Source organism: Erigeron canadensis, chromosome 7 (assembly GCF_010389155.1).
Source record: "Erigeron canadensis isolate Cc75 chromosome 7, C_canadensis_v1, whole genome shotgun sequence".
NCBI classification, from domain to species: domain Eukaryota; kingdom Viridiplantae; phylum Streptophyta; class Magnoliopsida; order Asterales; family Asteraceae; genus Erigeron; species Erigeron canadensis.
Genome location: NC_057767.1, coordinates 21,598,467 through 21,612,255, shown reverse-complemented (window position 1 = coordinate 21,612,255; position 13,789 = coordinate 21,598,467). Strand labels below are relative to the sequence as shown.

Sequence of the window (13,789 nt, the reverse complement as noted above, 5' to 3'; positions counted from 1 at the left end):
CTAAGATCTTGCTAACCATAGTTCTAAAGCTATGGTTAACATACATTAATTTTTGTATATAAAATTAACAGTCTCCTAAAATTGATGATCAACAAGGACGTCCAATCTTTTTGGGTGGTGATCTATACACCACCTGTTTTTGACCATACACCACTAAATGTGCTTTAGAATGTTGTACAATACAATACTATATAGCATGATTAGTGGTGTACGGTCAAAATACGGTGGTGTACAAATCACATCCCAATCTTTTTACATAAACACGCAGGCCAGCCGAGTGACTCAAAGAACAAATGGAAGTATAAAAATCATATAAATAAATCTATACTATCACTGATAATCTTTAGGTTACTACAACGAATTATATGTTCATGTCTCTCTTTTTCAAGCTATATCATGGTCCTTTAGATTCTATCACATGTGTGTTAAAAGTTTCAGACAACCATCAAAGTGTGTATAAAGAGAAACAAAATGTACACCTTTATAGTTCTTACAGTTACAAGGTGGTTCAATAGAACAAACTTTATACTGCAGACCCTCGTCTTTGTCCTTTGGCCCTTCGTGCTTTGAAATGGTTGACGATGGCTTTTCTCTTCATTAAGAAATAGAGAAAAGCCAAAACTAAAAGTAAAGTTAGGGATATCTGCAATTGAGGCTTTGATATAACATCCATTATATGAAAATAGTTCCTGCTGCTGCAGCGACTTGGTAAAAAACTATCGGCCTGGGTAACGTCTGGTTCGAGTATGAAATCTACCATCATTGCTTCTTCCCGCATTAGGATAGTCGTGCTTCGTGTCTTATAACCAGGCATTGTCGCCACAACTGAAATGTAGAAGACATTGGTTTTAGTTACAGGAATTCATATAACCGTACAAATTTAAGTTGTTGGGATCTGCTTTATAAATTGATCTAATCATAGCTACTTGAAGTAATAAAAATGAACTATTTGCTTTTTTTATAGATTGATCATGGTTTTTATTACCTGATTATTATTAGGTCTATAATTAGTTACATTCATGGAGTAGAAATACTTGCATAACTTATATATTCCTCTTTTCAAATTCCGCATTTGCTTTGTTAATCATCATTAATACTATAACATAACAAACAAACATGGAACTCAGTGATGTGACACATTATTATTAGAACTCCCTATCTTAATATGAGTAAGTAGTAAATGCAACAATTTAAAAAAGTTTGTTTTTATAGTTGATAGTATAATAAACATTTTTTTGAATTTGAATACTTAATAATATACAAGCATTTTTATTTTGATCAAATTAATCCAATAGTTCCTTGAATTAAAATTTTGTCCAACACTGAAGAACCTGTTATCATATTTTTCAACCTTTAAATAGCATAACCATATCCAAGCACCATCTCCACAAACATGTTATATTACAGCAGCTTATGAGATCTGATACTCACATAATCAGTTTTAACATGCCCATTTGTTGGGAGAAACAAGTTTCACTCAATATGGTTATTTCAACCACCTTTTCCCATTGCCATTGGTTTTGATAAGAATATAATTGTTTTAAAGAAAACTTTACGTGGGCAGTCGTTATTTTTAACATTAAGATGTGTACTAGAAGGTGGGACCAATGGGCAAGCGACTCAATTGAGCCTCATGGCATAGTAAATGTATATGATAGTAAAGTGCCAAAAAAATAACTTGCCAAGATCTACAAGGATGGAACAATAGCTTTTTCCTCCCCAAATTAACATAGAGTTTGATTAAAGCATATAAACGGAAGTGTTGTCAATTAATCCTATATCTAATAGATCTATACAATAACTTCAGTATGTTGAGTGAACAAATCTTTTATTGAATCGTAAAAGTCAAAGACTGATTCTTTACCGATAGAACTTCTATGGTCATATAGCAGCTAGCCAGCTAGGTATGACAGCTAGCAACTCTATTGTATATCTCATTGTGAACAATATTTATAGTAAAAGAAGCCATTTCATGTGAAATTCTGAAAGATTTTTGATAGAAATTGGGCAATACATAAAACTTCATTGTTTAGATATATGAGAATACATGTCAGCTTCTTGGAATAATTTAAATATCAGATAATTATAAGCATCTATTTTACTAATTTAAATAGCGAGTTAAATGCATAATCGGTCCATGTGGTTTGTTCATTTTTGCAATGGGGGTCCCTTTTCAAGAATTGTTTGCATCCTTGGTTCAAAACTAACAGATTCGTTAATGAAGGTCGTCAAGTGCCTACGTGCCCCTCACGTGCAGGGACCAATCTTGCATGAAGATAATGACCCTTACTAACAGATCCATTAACTTTGGACCAAGGATGCAAAAAATTCTTGATTTACGTACCCCAATTGCTATTGAACTTGAAAAGGGACACCCATTGCAAAAATGAACAAACCATAGGGACCAATCATGCATTTAACTCTTAAATAGAAGAATAAAGGATTGTATATGATATCAAAGAGAGAATTATTTCTGTGAAGGCATGCAGGAGAGAATTTACAGTAACAAAAGGAAGTGTAAAGTCATAAACAGTACCTTCATACTGGTGTCCAGGGGCCAATAACCGATGATAGTCAGCTAAGCTTTCCCTTGCTTTGATCTGTACATCATCATTTTATCAAAGGTGTCAAGCGGACATGCAATTGGGTGAAGTATCAAGATGTTAGATACTCCCATCATGTCATCAAATATAATAATTACAATTATAGACGAAAACTCTTTTACAAAAACTCTAAATGGAAATATGATAACACCTTTGACAGTCGTTACAAAAACGACTACACTGATTGATGTGTTTTTGGTGACTCTTGACCTGTTTAACATGTTTCCCTTGTGTAAAATATGTTTATGTTTTCCCATTTGACCTGCTAATGATTTAACATAACCCAAATATGTCTGTTCAAAAGTACATAAACTGAGGTTTCCACCTCTAATGCTCTACTTCAGATATGAAAACGGTGATCACACATGTAAGAGGAAGAGATTATGAGTGAACATACCGTGTAATTAATACCCTTTATTGCAATGGATGCAGACAAAGGCTCTCCACAATCTGATGAAAAGATCCTTCCATGTATTCCTGACTACACAATGATCAATTGCGCGTAGCAAGAGTTTATGAGTAAACATATCATTTGCTGATTTGAGAAAAAATAACAATTATATTTATCTAATAAATGTCAAACATCTCAAGCTGCAAAGCTACAAAAAGCAGGTACATAATTTCTGAAGTAGACAAATTGATCCCTGAACTTCCATCATTTTGTAATTTACTCACTTATAAAAAAACATATGAACCACAAACTTACACTCTTATAGAACTGTATCAGATTACCTCACTGCACAATTATAACTAAACGACTTAATATAAATCCTTAATGATCCAGATGATCAAAAACGTTGCTAATATTTGCCAACTCGTTTTTTGTGTTAGTTAATTTGAGTAAGTTGCACGAGATAATGTAATTGACATCGTTCTAAGATGTATGATAGTTGAACGACCATATTATCTCTTCCGCCTAACAAGATTACTTCATTTGGAAGAAGATATAGACTAGATAAAGATCAGGGTAGACATTTACTAAGAACGTGAAAAATTACCTTCACAAGGCTGGCAACAAGATTAAGCATACTCTTTTTGTTGAATTGCCATATCGAACGAAGCTGCAAATGGTAAAGGATATGAATATGTAAAATTGTTCAAGACTAATTAGAATGGTTCTTCAAACCAAAGCATAACAAAGTCGATGCTTATATTGCTATACTTTGAAAGTCCAGTGAACATACACTAGTATCACTTCTTTTATGCCACACACATGAACATTCTACGCATCAGCATTTGGTATGTATGACAGTCCTCTTTAAAAAAACAGCTATACACGTCATACTGAAATTATATAATTCCAACCCCATAATCAAGAATGGGCCATACAAGGCATCTATGTGATCAGAAACTATTAACATGTTAGGAAAGTCGTTAAGAGTTTATCCTTGGTCAAACACATAATGATCTTTTTAGTGTTCATATAACTGCTAAGGGGATGCATGTCTGAACACTAGAGGTTGCAAGATGGGCAGGCTTTGTAAGAAGTCAAAATGATTTCACATGAAGATGATCTTCTATGACGGGATAAAACGGGCTGGGTTGAGTTTACCCACAAGACTTTGTGTTTGTTCTCTAACATTCCTTGATTAATGTTTAGCATATTAGAAAACTACATTACCATGATAAAAGGACTAAATTAATCAAATAAAGTGTTACAGGAAGTTATATGCTCAAAAAATTTAATACTGTGAATGATTCAATATTACACATTCTACTTTTAGTTTGATATTCTTGAATTCACCCATTTAAGATATCCACAACCTAATTTTACCGATTTAAGCTAAATTTATTAAGGAATACATCAAATCATGCTATGCATGTATAGCCGGTGTGCTCTATCATAATAATGATAAACAGACCTCATTAGCAGGAGGCCATTTGTTGTCACTGATCTCCAATGTCAGTTCAAAACATCCACCATAAATATAGTTCCAGTCTTGCATGCCACCATATATGGGATACCTGCCAGTATAATGGAATTGATAAACAGTAAACGAGACAGACAAATGTAGAATTATTTTGTTTTGCAATCTTTACAGACAAAAATCCAATCGAATTATGTTCAAATGCCACGTTTTGAAATGTGAAGCATGAAGAGTAAAGCTTTCACAAAAATTTTTATGAACAATTCTAGTTTATCAATAGCATACCAATGAGCACCATTTGTGATTCCTGCTTCAAATTCGTTGCTGTGAGACATGTTAATGTGAGAGCCACTATACAACTTTGCCATATATCTAAAAGCTTCATCATCAGGACATGCATAGTAACTTTTGCTGAAATTGTTAGGAAAAATAATGTCAATATATGATGATATGACTCTAAATTCTAGCGAACTTAGGGTGACTCCATGCTATAGAATGATATCAAGTATTGAAACTAAAACAATGAAACTTTTTTGCATAATCGTATCTAAATCCAAAAAAATGTTGCTTGTAGTGAACATAATACTATAATAGATCCAAGAACTAATCTTCACTTCATACATTTACATGTTAAAAGCATTATATCCTAGAATTATGCCCAAAGGCGACGTTTAGTTAATTAACATCGAGATATGTAAAAAGACCTACCCTATACCTGGAAAATGAACATCTATATATAAAGAAGTATACAAATGTTGCATACTTGCATGATTTAGAAAACTTGCCTTTTATCTTCGGTCCCATCCCATGGATAATTAGCAACAAGGGCTCCCTGAAAAACAACAATATACATGTTGAAGCTTTCATGATATACAATTATTTAGTGGAAGCATTAAACATCAAATTTGAAACTTCAGGACATGAAGTCTATATCTATGGGAAATGGTGAATCTTTCAATTTGAGAAATTTGATTGGATCACAAGCCAACACATTGTATATCTGCGTAACAGGGCAAGTTGCTCAGTTAACCTGAGGAAAGTAGAGGTCTTTCCTAAAGTTTATTTGGTATATTCTCCTTGACAATCATATGGACACATTCATACTTGGTGGTCCAATAATACTTCATTCCTTAACAGTAACTGAATCCTGGGCCTAAATTACTGTGCATATAACTAACAAATATAAGCACTGTGAATTATGTAAGCAAAACATCAAATATGTATGGCAAAGTAGTTGTTTCTTGAGCCATGTGAAAAAACCACAAGCCCATAACACAACTTCACTCATATAGCATAAAATATCACACACATACTCTCTCTGTTACTGATGTCAAAAGAAGTTTCAGATTCATTACCCCATGAAGGCTTGCAGAAGCCGTGAAACGTATACTTCTTATCCATCTCATGATCGCTTTTGTCTCGGGTTGTCGTTCGTCGAGATCATTATTCATTGGAAAGAACTGAAACATGTAGCATTGTAAGGCCAGTTAATTGCTATTTGATTTTAGCAGTAAGTAAATCAACTGAAAAACGAAACTATATTATGAAAACCATAGAATACAAAATGTCACCTTTCCATATTATATATATATACATATATTTATATAAAAGATATATTTATAGGGGTCCAATCAAATAAGAACACCCTTATGTTGGTCCCTCTCTGTCGAACGAATAACAATACTAAAACACACTCTGCACTTTTCTTCTTTTTAAATCATGCTAGTTTACAAAGTATGTTTACATGGATATATATACTTTTACAACAGACATATACGAACCATCATACCTCTTCACGAATTGGTATGACTTTCTAATAGACACAACTATTCTAAACATCATGTCCCTTCACAACATAACTGCCTAACCGAAAATAACTTCCATTCGGTTGTAGACTTTATTCTTTCTTCTCTTTATTTCTTTTCAGATTCAATCTTTATTCAATTGAATTCTCTCTCTATTTTCTAGCCAATTTTTACTAGTAGGCGAACTCCACGGCGGTTTCTTCTTCTCTGATGATATAAAGCAACTGGTTAGTCGTCTTTCCTTTTCTCTTTCTTTTTTACTTTCTCTGATTATGTGTTGCAATGTATTTTTCCATTAGTTTGTTCCCCTGACCCCTGTTGTAATAAAACCCACTTTCTGAATCAATCTCCCTTTTGAATGATTTCAAACACCGGGCTGTTCTCCTTTTCTCTTGTATTCTGTCGAGTCACACAACGGCGGCGGTTTCTCCTTCACACAACCGGTATGTCTCTTTCTCTATCTTTTACTCTTTCATTCAATAGTTCTGTTAATTGAACATTGTCTTGAATTTGATACAATCTTGATGACTAGATCAAAAACTATCTCTGTCTCTTCTTTGAATCGATTCACACTAAATCGATTATGTCTCTATCTCTATTCAATTTCTCTGATTCGAATTTGGGTATCTCTAACCCATTTTGACCGGTATGCCCACGGTTGGTTTCTTCTGTATCTCTTTCTGACCAGAATGCCTACGGTCAGTTTCTTCCATTAATTGATTCCCTTAATCAATTTCTTCTCTTGATTGATTCCCCGAATCAATCGGTTCTCTTTCTAATTTGGAACGATTCCCTGAATCGTCGGTCTTCTTTTGATTGATTCCCTGAATCAATCTGTTCTCTTTCTCGATATGTTTTCTCTTAGATTGATTCCCTGAATCAATCTCTCTCTATTGATCATCTCTTGACAAATTCTTCTTTGAACGATTCCCTGAACCGCCTGTCAATTTGATACCCTGATCAAACTGTTATCTCTTGATTGATTTCTCTAAATCAATCTATCTCTGTTGATCTTCTTTTGATCAAAGAAACGATTCCTAAGAATCTGTTTCTGGTTTGATCAAGCCCCTGACGCTCTGATACCATTGTTGGCCCATCCGGATCATCTCGGGCCCTAATCAAACATGTCTATGAACAAAACTCACAAACACAAACTCCCACTTTGTATATGTGAATTCTGTTATCAATTACAATGCGTAGACACTTCTATATATAGACATATTTCTAACCATTGTGCCTTTTCATGAAAGGTCACAACTTTCCATACACAACTACCATTGTGACTTTTCCCAAAAGTCACACCCTTCCATAAATAACTTCCTATAACCGAATATAACTACTATTCGGTTACTAACTTTAATCTTGACATACTAGACCCCTGAACTTATAAACTTTACATCCATGACTCTAAATACATAAACTAATAGCATAACGACCCTTAAACTTCATGTTAACATGGATTAGTGAATTAATATCTAACACCTTAGAATGAGAACACAGTGAGAACACTTAAAATCTTCATTTTGATGCATTAAAAGTCCATAAACTAACATATATATATATATATATATATATAATTAGAGGAAAGTTAATTTGAGTACACATGGAAAAAAAGTACAAATGTACACTCCACAACCGTTGGATCAAATCTTGGACGGATCAGATCAAGCCTTCTTCTTCCTTCTCCGACCAGCAGTCTGCTTCTTCTCTGGCAAGACTGCCGCCGCCAGCCACCACCTCCTTCTCCGGCGAGACAACCACCACCAGCCACCACCATTTCCGACCACCCCAACCATGGCGCCGGCACCAGCAGCAAGGGCTTCGCCCGTACCATAGCAAACCATCACCATCTCTTGGATCGCCGCCCATCAAATCCATACGATTCCCATATGCGTCCCTTGACATCCAGTTTAGAACGGATGAGGGCCACTAGCCCGTACCGTATCCACCCGAGAACGAACCTGATTCTCGCCAGAAAGTCACCGGAGATGTCGCCGGAGGTGGTGGCGGTGGTTGTTCGCCGGAGAAGAAGTAACTAAGAATGAAAAGATTTACTTTACATGAGTAGGGATGCATATCATATGTTAGAAAATATTGTAGTTACAAGTAACAAGTAATGGATTCTTCGTATCAAATAGATTTTAATGGATGCTTCAAGTGAAAGTTTAGGAAATCCTCTAAAAAACCAATCACAAGTAAAAATGGTTTGGGATTTAGTAAACTAGAATAGTATTACTCTGGAAAACAAAGTGAGGCAAAAATGAAAATACCTGATCTGGAAAATCACGATTGAGATCAACATTATTTGCATTTCCACGTCTTCTCAGAGAGAACCCATCTGGATTCATTGACGGGAGGATGTGAAGATGCACATTATCAACAATTAGTGTTGCCTGCAATAAACAGTTAATCAAAATTAGGAATACCGCCGACAATTATAGCAATGAAGATGCTTAGCAGAGCTTAGAAAAACTAGAATGTTGAGAAGTGCCATGATGATCCATGGAAAACAAGCACGAGGCGGGTATATAAAGGAATATACATGGATTCTCTAAGAGTTATATGGAAATCAAACAGCGGATTTATCCTTAAATTTGCTAATAAAATTGAGAGGTGGCCAATGTGGCAAATAAGTGGCATTGTATCTGATTAGTACACGGTTGTTAATGAGTAGTAATATATCCTCCTATGTATCTTTCTAACAACAAATTTATGATGTATGACACAATTAAAAGATCAGATGAAGAGAAACAATTGATGGATTACTCTAGTAATGATGTTATGGTACTAGGAGGATTAGTAGAAAGTGTCTCAGGAGGGAAAGTTAATTCTCTTAATAAAAGTAATTTTTTTTGGTCAAAGATGCTGATAGTGTGGATGCAGTTGAGAACAATGAGCCACGTGTTTGTGGGAAAAAAAAACAAAGCATATAAAGTTTGTGTCGTTGATTTACAGTTAACTAATTGTACATAATACCTTTATATTCGTGTTAAACTACTTGTCTACTTGTACCAAATGATTTGCACTTGTATATTTGATGGGTTTGTTAAATGAATTTTCCCAAATACTTAAACATATTGCATACCAGTTCAGAAATTAGATATTATTTATCATTTAGTAGAATATTGTAGATTAAATTATGAACTTTTTCAAAAGGAAACAAAAAACTAAAATTGTTACAAGTTATATTACAAATTTTAACGAAAAGTATTCAACAAAAGTTAAATGCCAGTATTGTACTAGCATAGGTTTGTAAAAGAGAGCAACACCAACTTGTTACATCACCTTTCTGCTCTCAGTTACCTACCAACTAACATGTTAGTCACTTGATTATTTGAAGGAATTGTTTTATATCTTACAGAAATTATAGAAAAAGTCACTAATTCACCAAATGTACACATCCAAAATATCCAAATCAACATGAAACCATCAGGAATCAAATATCCATTCCCATTACACTTAAGGACTTCTTAAGTGATTAAGCAACCAGAGCAATTTCATTTCATAGTCAGCAAAATCCGCTAAGATTGGATACCAAACACAAAACAATTGAGATGGAACAGGAATTAATTTAGAAAAGTAGACGAGGTTACCAAGGGATCTTTCATGTAATTGTCACACAGCCAATTTGCTAGAAGTAAAAGAAGTTCACGGCCTACAGGTTCATCTCCATGCACATTACCTATAAACTGCAATATCCAAGATATAGACCAATTAATCTCATAAAAATCATGTATGTGTTGAAACTAATGATATCTTCTGGAACGAAACTGATTATGGTTTAAAGATTGATGTAATGGGGTTTGCATGGGCACGCCTAAAACCCAATCTAGATTATTGTTTTGGTTGTTATTCACATAAATAGAGCTTGTCGTATATATGAATTAATGTAGCATGCAGCCACATTACTTTTACGGAAACTTTTTATTTAGTATAAAATCTAACCAGGGTGATCCTTCAACCAAAAAAATGGTATAAAGGAAAATTAAATTATGGCCATGAAAGATGCAGGATATCAAGGAATCAACTTCAAAAAAAGTTGACAGACCAATAACTAACGTAATGAAAATCTTGATTATAAGAAAAATGAAGGTGAAAAATGCAGACAAAATGCACAAAAAGATGCATACTAAAAACACATGTGCAAGTCATTGTGGAATATTATCACCTTGAAAGCAGGTTTAGCCTCTTCCTTCCCGGGATTGTTGGAGATTTCCATTGCCCACTGAATTATATATTTAGATGAAAGTATAAGGATATAAAACTTTTTCAATTAAATGGAAAGAGATAATTAAATAAGAAATGTCATACAGGTGGAGTCAACATATTACCAATGGAACTCCTAAGACACTCTTCCCGATACTGGTGTATGATTAGATGCCCTCATAGAGAGAATCAAGAATGAGTCAGCTAATTACACATTTACACATACATCATTTAAACACTAGTAGCTATAACTTCCAAAATAATGACAGCAATATGAACTCGTATCCAATGTTTATCTTCTAGTAAATCAGAAAAAAATACGCGACCTATATATAGGATAAGTCACCTGTATACCCTGGATATGCGACCACATCTACCATGGAATGCCTTGATAGCCTTCTCAATATCAGAATTAGTCATATACCCATGTGCTAAAGTATTTCTGCGTTGCAAATATTCAAAAATTCGCCAAAAGTAAATCCACATCAGCCTATTGGAGAATTAACCATATGGTTAAAAAAAATATTGCTAACTTATGGCAATTTAGAATACAGTTTCTGGAAGTGGTTTTCTTCAGTTTCTTCAGACAAATGTCTTCCTGACGCAGCATATCTTTCATCCACAAAACCTGTCAATCATAATTCAACAAGATATAGTGAAATATCAAAAGCAAACATTTTTCTTTGTTGTTGCATAAATGTTGTTCCTGAGGTCATATTATATTCAAAATTGATGGTGAACATGATTTGAATGCAGGATATATCTCTGGTGAATTTAGGTCGATATAGTTTTGTATGTAAGGAGTCAAGTGCGGGTCACTTTACATGATGGTGCTTTAAATGCATATAAACATATCAACATACTATAGTCACTTGCTGCTATAGCTGAGTCACAAATTGTGATCATGAATTCCAAGCAGAAATCATTCTACTTTTTTGAGCTCAAAAGACTAAAGATTTTTAATACAAGCGACACAACAGTACTATTTAAGCAAGTTTAAGTGTTTTCATATCTATGAAATACATGTACATTGTAACATTGTAAATTTCCCGATACAATTTTCTTTTATCCTTCGTATAGTGAATAGTATCCTTAATAGTTGATGTGGTAAAACTTGTCAAAATATGATACCGTGCAAACTAATATTATAGTTTATGTCCAAAACCCAACTATAAAGAGTTCGTTCATTCCATCTGTGTTAGTCAAAGCTGGTCTCTGGATCCATGATAGTTGATTTAGGTGTTACTAGTCTGTTTTAGTCAAGGCCGATATCCAATAGTTCACCTCATATTACGATTGCAGATGGGAATTAAACCACACTAAGTGGCCTTAGCAACTTATTAGATCTTCCTCCCTTTCTGTTTTATATGAGCCTAAAAGTTCTTTAAACTATTCTAAACCTATATGTCAAGCTGCAATCTTCTTACGATTCTGTCTTTTTTAGCACAAGATATGATAATTGATTCAAGAGCAGTATGACTTCAAGTAAGACTACTAGTTGGGTGGATCTCACATCTTAGTTGTTACTAGTGTTATACCACTATATTAGCATCATCATCATTATCATCATCATCATTATCTATCTCAAGGTTGATGAAGTTGCACAACCTAAAAATAAAAATTCAATTGCTCAATGAAAAAAATGCCTTAGAAGTTCATGACGACGATGACCAGGTAGACTAAAAGCCAGTTAACACTCGAATTGATCCAAATCTTAAAAGCTTCTTCCAATACATTGGAAGTTTGGCGGACTTAACTACCTCATAGTAACTCGACCACATATCTCATTAGTTGCAAACATACCAAGTTGGTTCTTGTGAATCTCATTTGAGTATTGCACTACGAGTCCTAAAGTACATTAAAGGAGCTTCTCAAAAGGGCTTACCGTATGAGAAAAAAACCATCAAGAGATTCGATGATATACTTCTATGACGGGTGTCCCTTTAGTCAAAAGATCAAACTCAAGATTTTGCGTAGTTTTCTTAAAATGAAATAACAAAATGTGTTTGTAGGACCATATCAAAATCAGAAAACGCAATATGTGACACCGTAAGCATCTAAGGAATTTCCGGGTTTCCACAATGAACCTCATTTGTGAGAGCCAAGCCCCTCTAATCCTGACAAAACACATTGAAATTGATGGGCAAACAAACTATATCTATATGTATATCTATATCTTCAAAAACCTTACATAAGCATAATTAGTTACACACAACCAATACTCATAACAAACACAACATCGAACATGTGTGTATATATATATATATATACAAAATTGGATTACAAGCAAGATACAACTTGAAATCATCAACCAAGAAGGTTTTTAAATTCAAATTCAAGAAAAAAGAGTGGAGGGTCTGACCTGAATGGAGACGTTGACCGCCTCTGGCAATGGCAGTTTGGAGCAAATTTAAAGAGAAAAAAAGTAAAAGAAATAGTAATAATAATGATGATGATAAATGGGCCATAACATCAATCTTTTTATAAAAAAAAAAACTTTGTGTGTGTGTGTGTGTTCGATCACATCTTCTTCTTCATGTTGGTGTTTGGTTTTTGGTTAAAAGAACAAATCGCTGGAGAAAAAAGGGAAACAAAAATTTGTTCAAAAGAAACAGAACACGTGACAGTCGCGTATTTTAATTTATCACTACTTTCTTTCTTTTTATTTTTTAGAGTTAATTACATTTTTCGTCCATGTGGTTTGCACCAACTTTCAAGTATCATCCCTGACTTCACGAAATTACGTTTTTCATCCCTAAGTATGGAATTCCGTTAACATATTTGGTCCACGACCCAAACGGACGTCCAAAGGTGGGTCACGTGAGATGCACACCATGGGCAACCTGGTCATTACCTTGTGTCACACTTTTTAAAACCCCAACCACACAATAATGATCTAAAAAAATAAAAATAAATAAAAGTTGAATAATTATTTCTATGTCTCTCTCTTCTTTATCTTTCCTCCATCTCTTTCATCTGCTTTCTTCATCATCTCCATCTACACTCTACAGTAAAAAAAAATTAGGTCTTTTATATAAGTGATAAATCATTATGGTTAATTGTTCATGTGGTTGTATAGCTATCATTCGGACCTCCTGGACAGATCGAAATCCCGGTTATGCTTGTCCAAAAAGAGGATCGAATTGCAGGTTTATTGGTTGGTATGACCCAGTTATGTGCCCACGTTTGATTGAGATTATTCCTGGTCTTTTAAGGTCTAAGAATGAACTTGAACATCTACTTAAAAAGAAGAATGATGAAAACAAGAAGTTAAAGATGTATCTTTTTTTTTCAGGTATTGTTATTG

The 13,789-nt window shown here is 34.1% G+C and overlaps 1 protein-coding gene across 1 annotated transcript; it reads right to left on the bottom strand.

Moving 5' to 3' along the window:
* Positions 1–300: 300 nt before the first annotated feature.
* On the bottom strand, positions 301–13,072 carry LOC122607802 (carboxypeptidase SOL1). Its single transcript, XM_043780851.1, has 15 exons — positions 12,845–13,072; positions 11,035–11,110; positions 10,829–10,924; positions 10,608–10,638; positions 10,445–10,501; positions 9,870–9,965; positions 8,547–8,669; positions 5,827–5,931; positions 5,257–5,303; positions 4,757–4,882; positions 4,466–4,568; positions 3,602–3,664; positions 3,001–3,084; positions 2,537–2,600; positions 301–825 (listed from the first exon to the last, which is right to left on the bottom strand). Exons 1-15 carry the CDS (start codon positions 12,948–12,950, stop codon positions 524–526), a joined length of 1,479 nt encoding a protein of 492 aa, XP_043636786.1. The 5' UTR covers positions 12,951–13,072; the 3' UTR covers positions 301–523.
* Positions 13,073–13,789: the final 717 nt, after the last annotated feature.

What these genes read in the sequence shown, in the direction of transcription:
- LOC122607802 (XM_043780851.1), bottom strand. Translation starts at nt 12,950, where the DNA reads ATGGCCCATTTATCATCATCATTATTATTACTATTTCTTTTACTTTTT. An exon ending in CGCATATCCAGGGTATACAG is followed by an intron (nt 10,639 to 10,828) that starts GTGACTTATCCT and finishes ATCATACACCAG; the next exon opens with TATCGGGAAGAGTGTCTTAG. An exon ending in GTGTCTTAGGAGTTCCATTG is followed by an intron (nt 10,502 to 10,607) that starts GTAATATGTTGA and finishes TATATAATTCAG; the next exon opens with TGGGCAATGGAAATCTCCAA.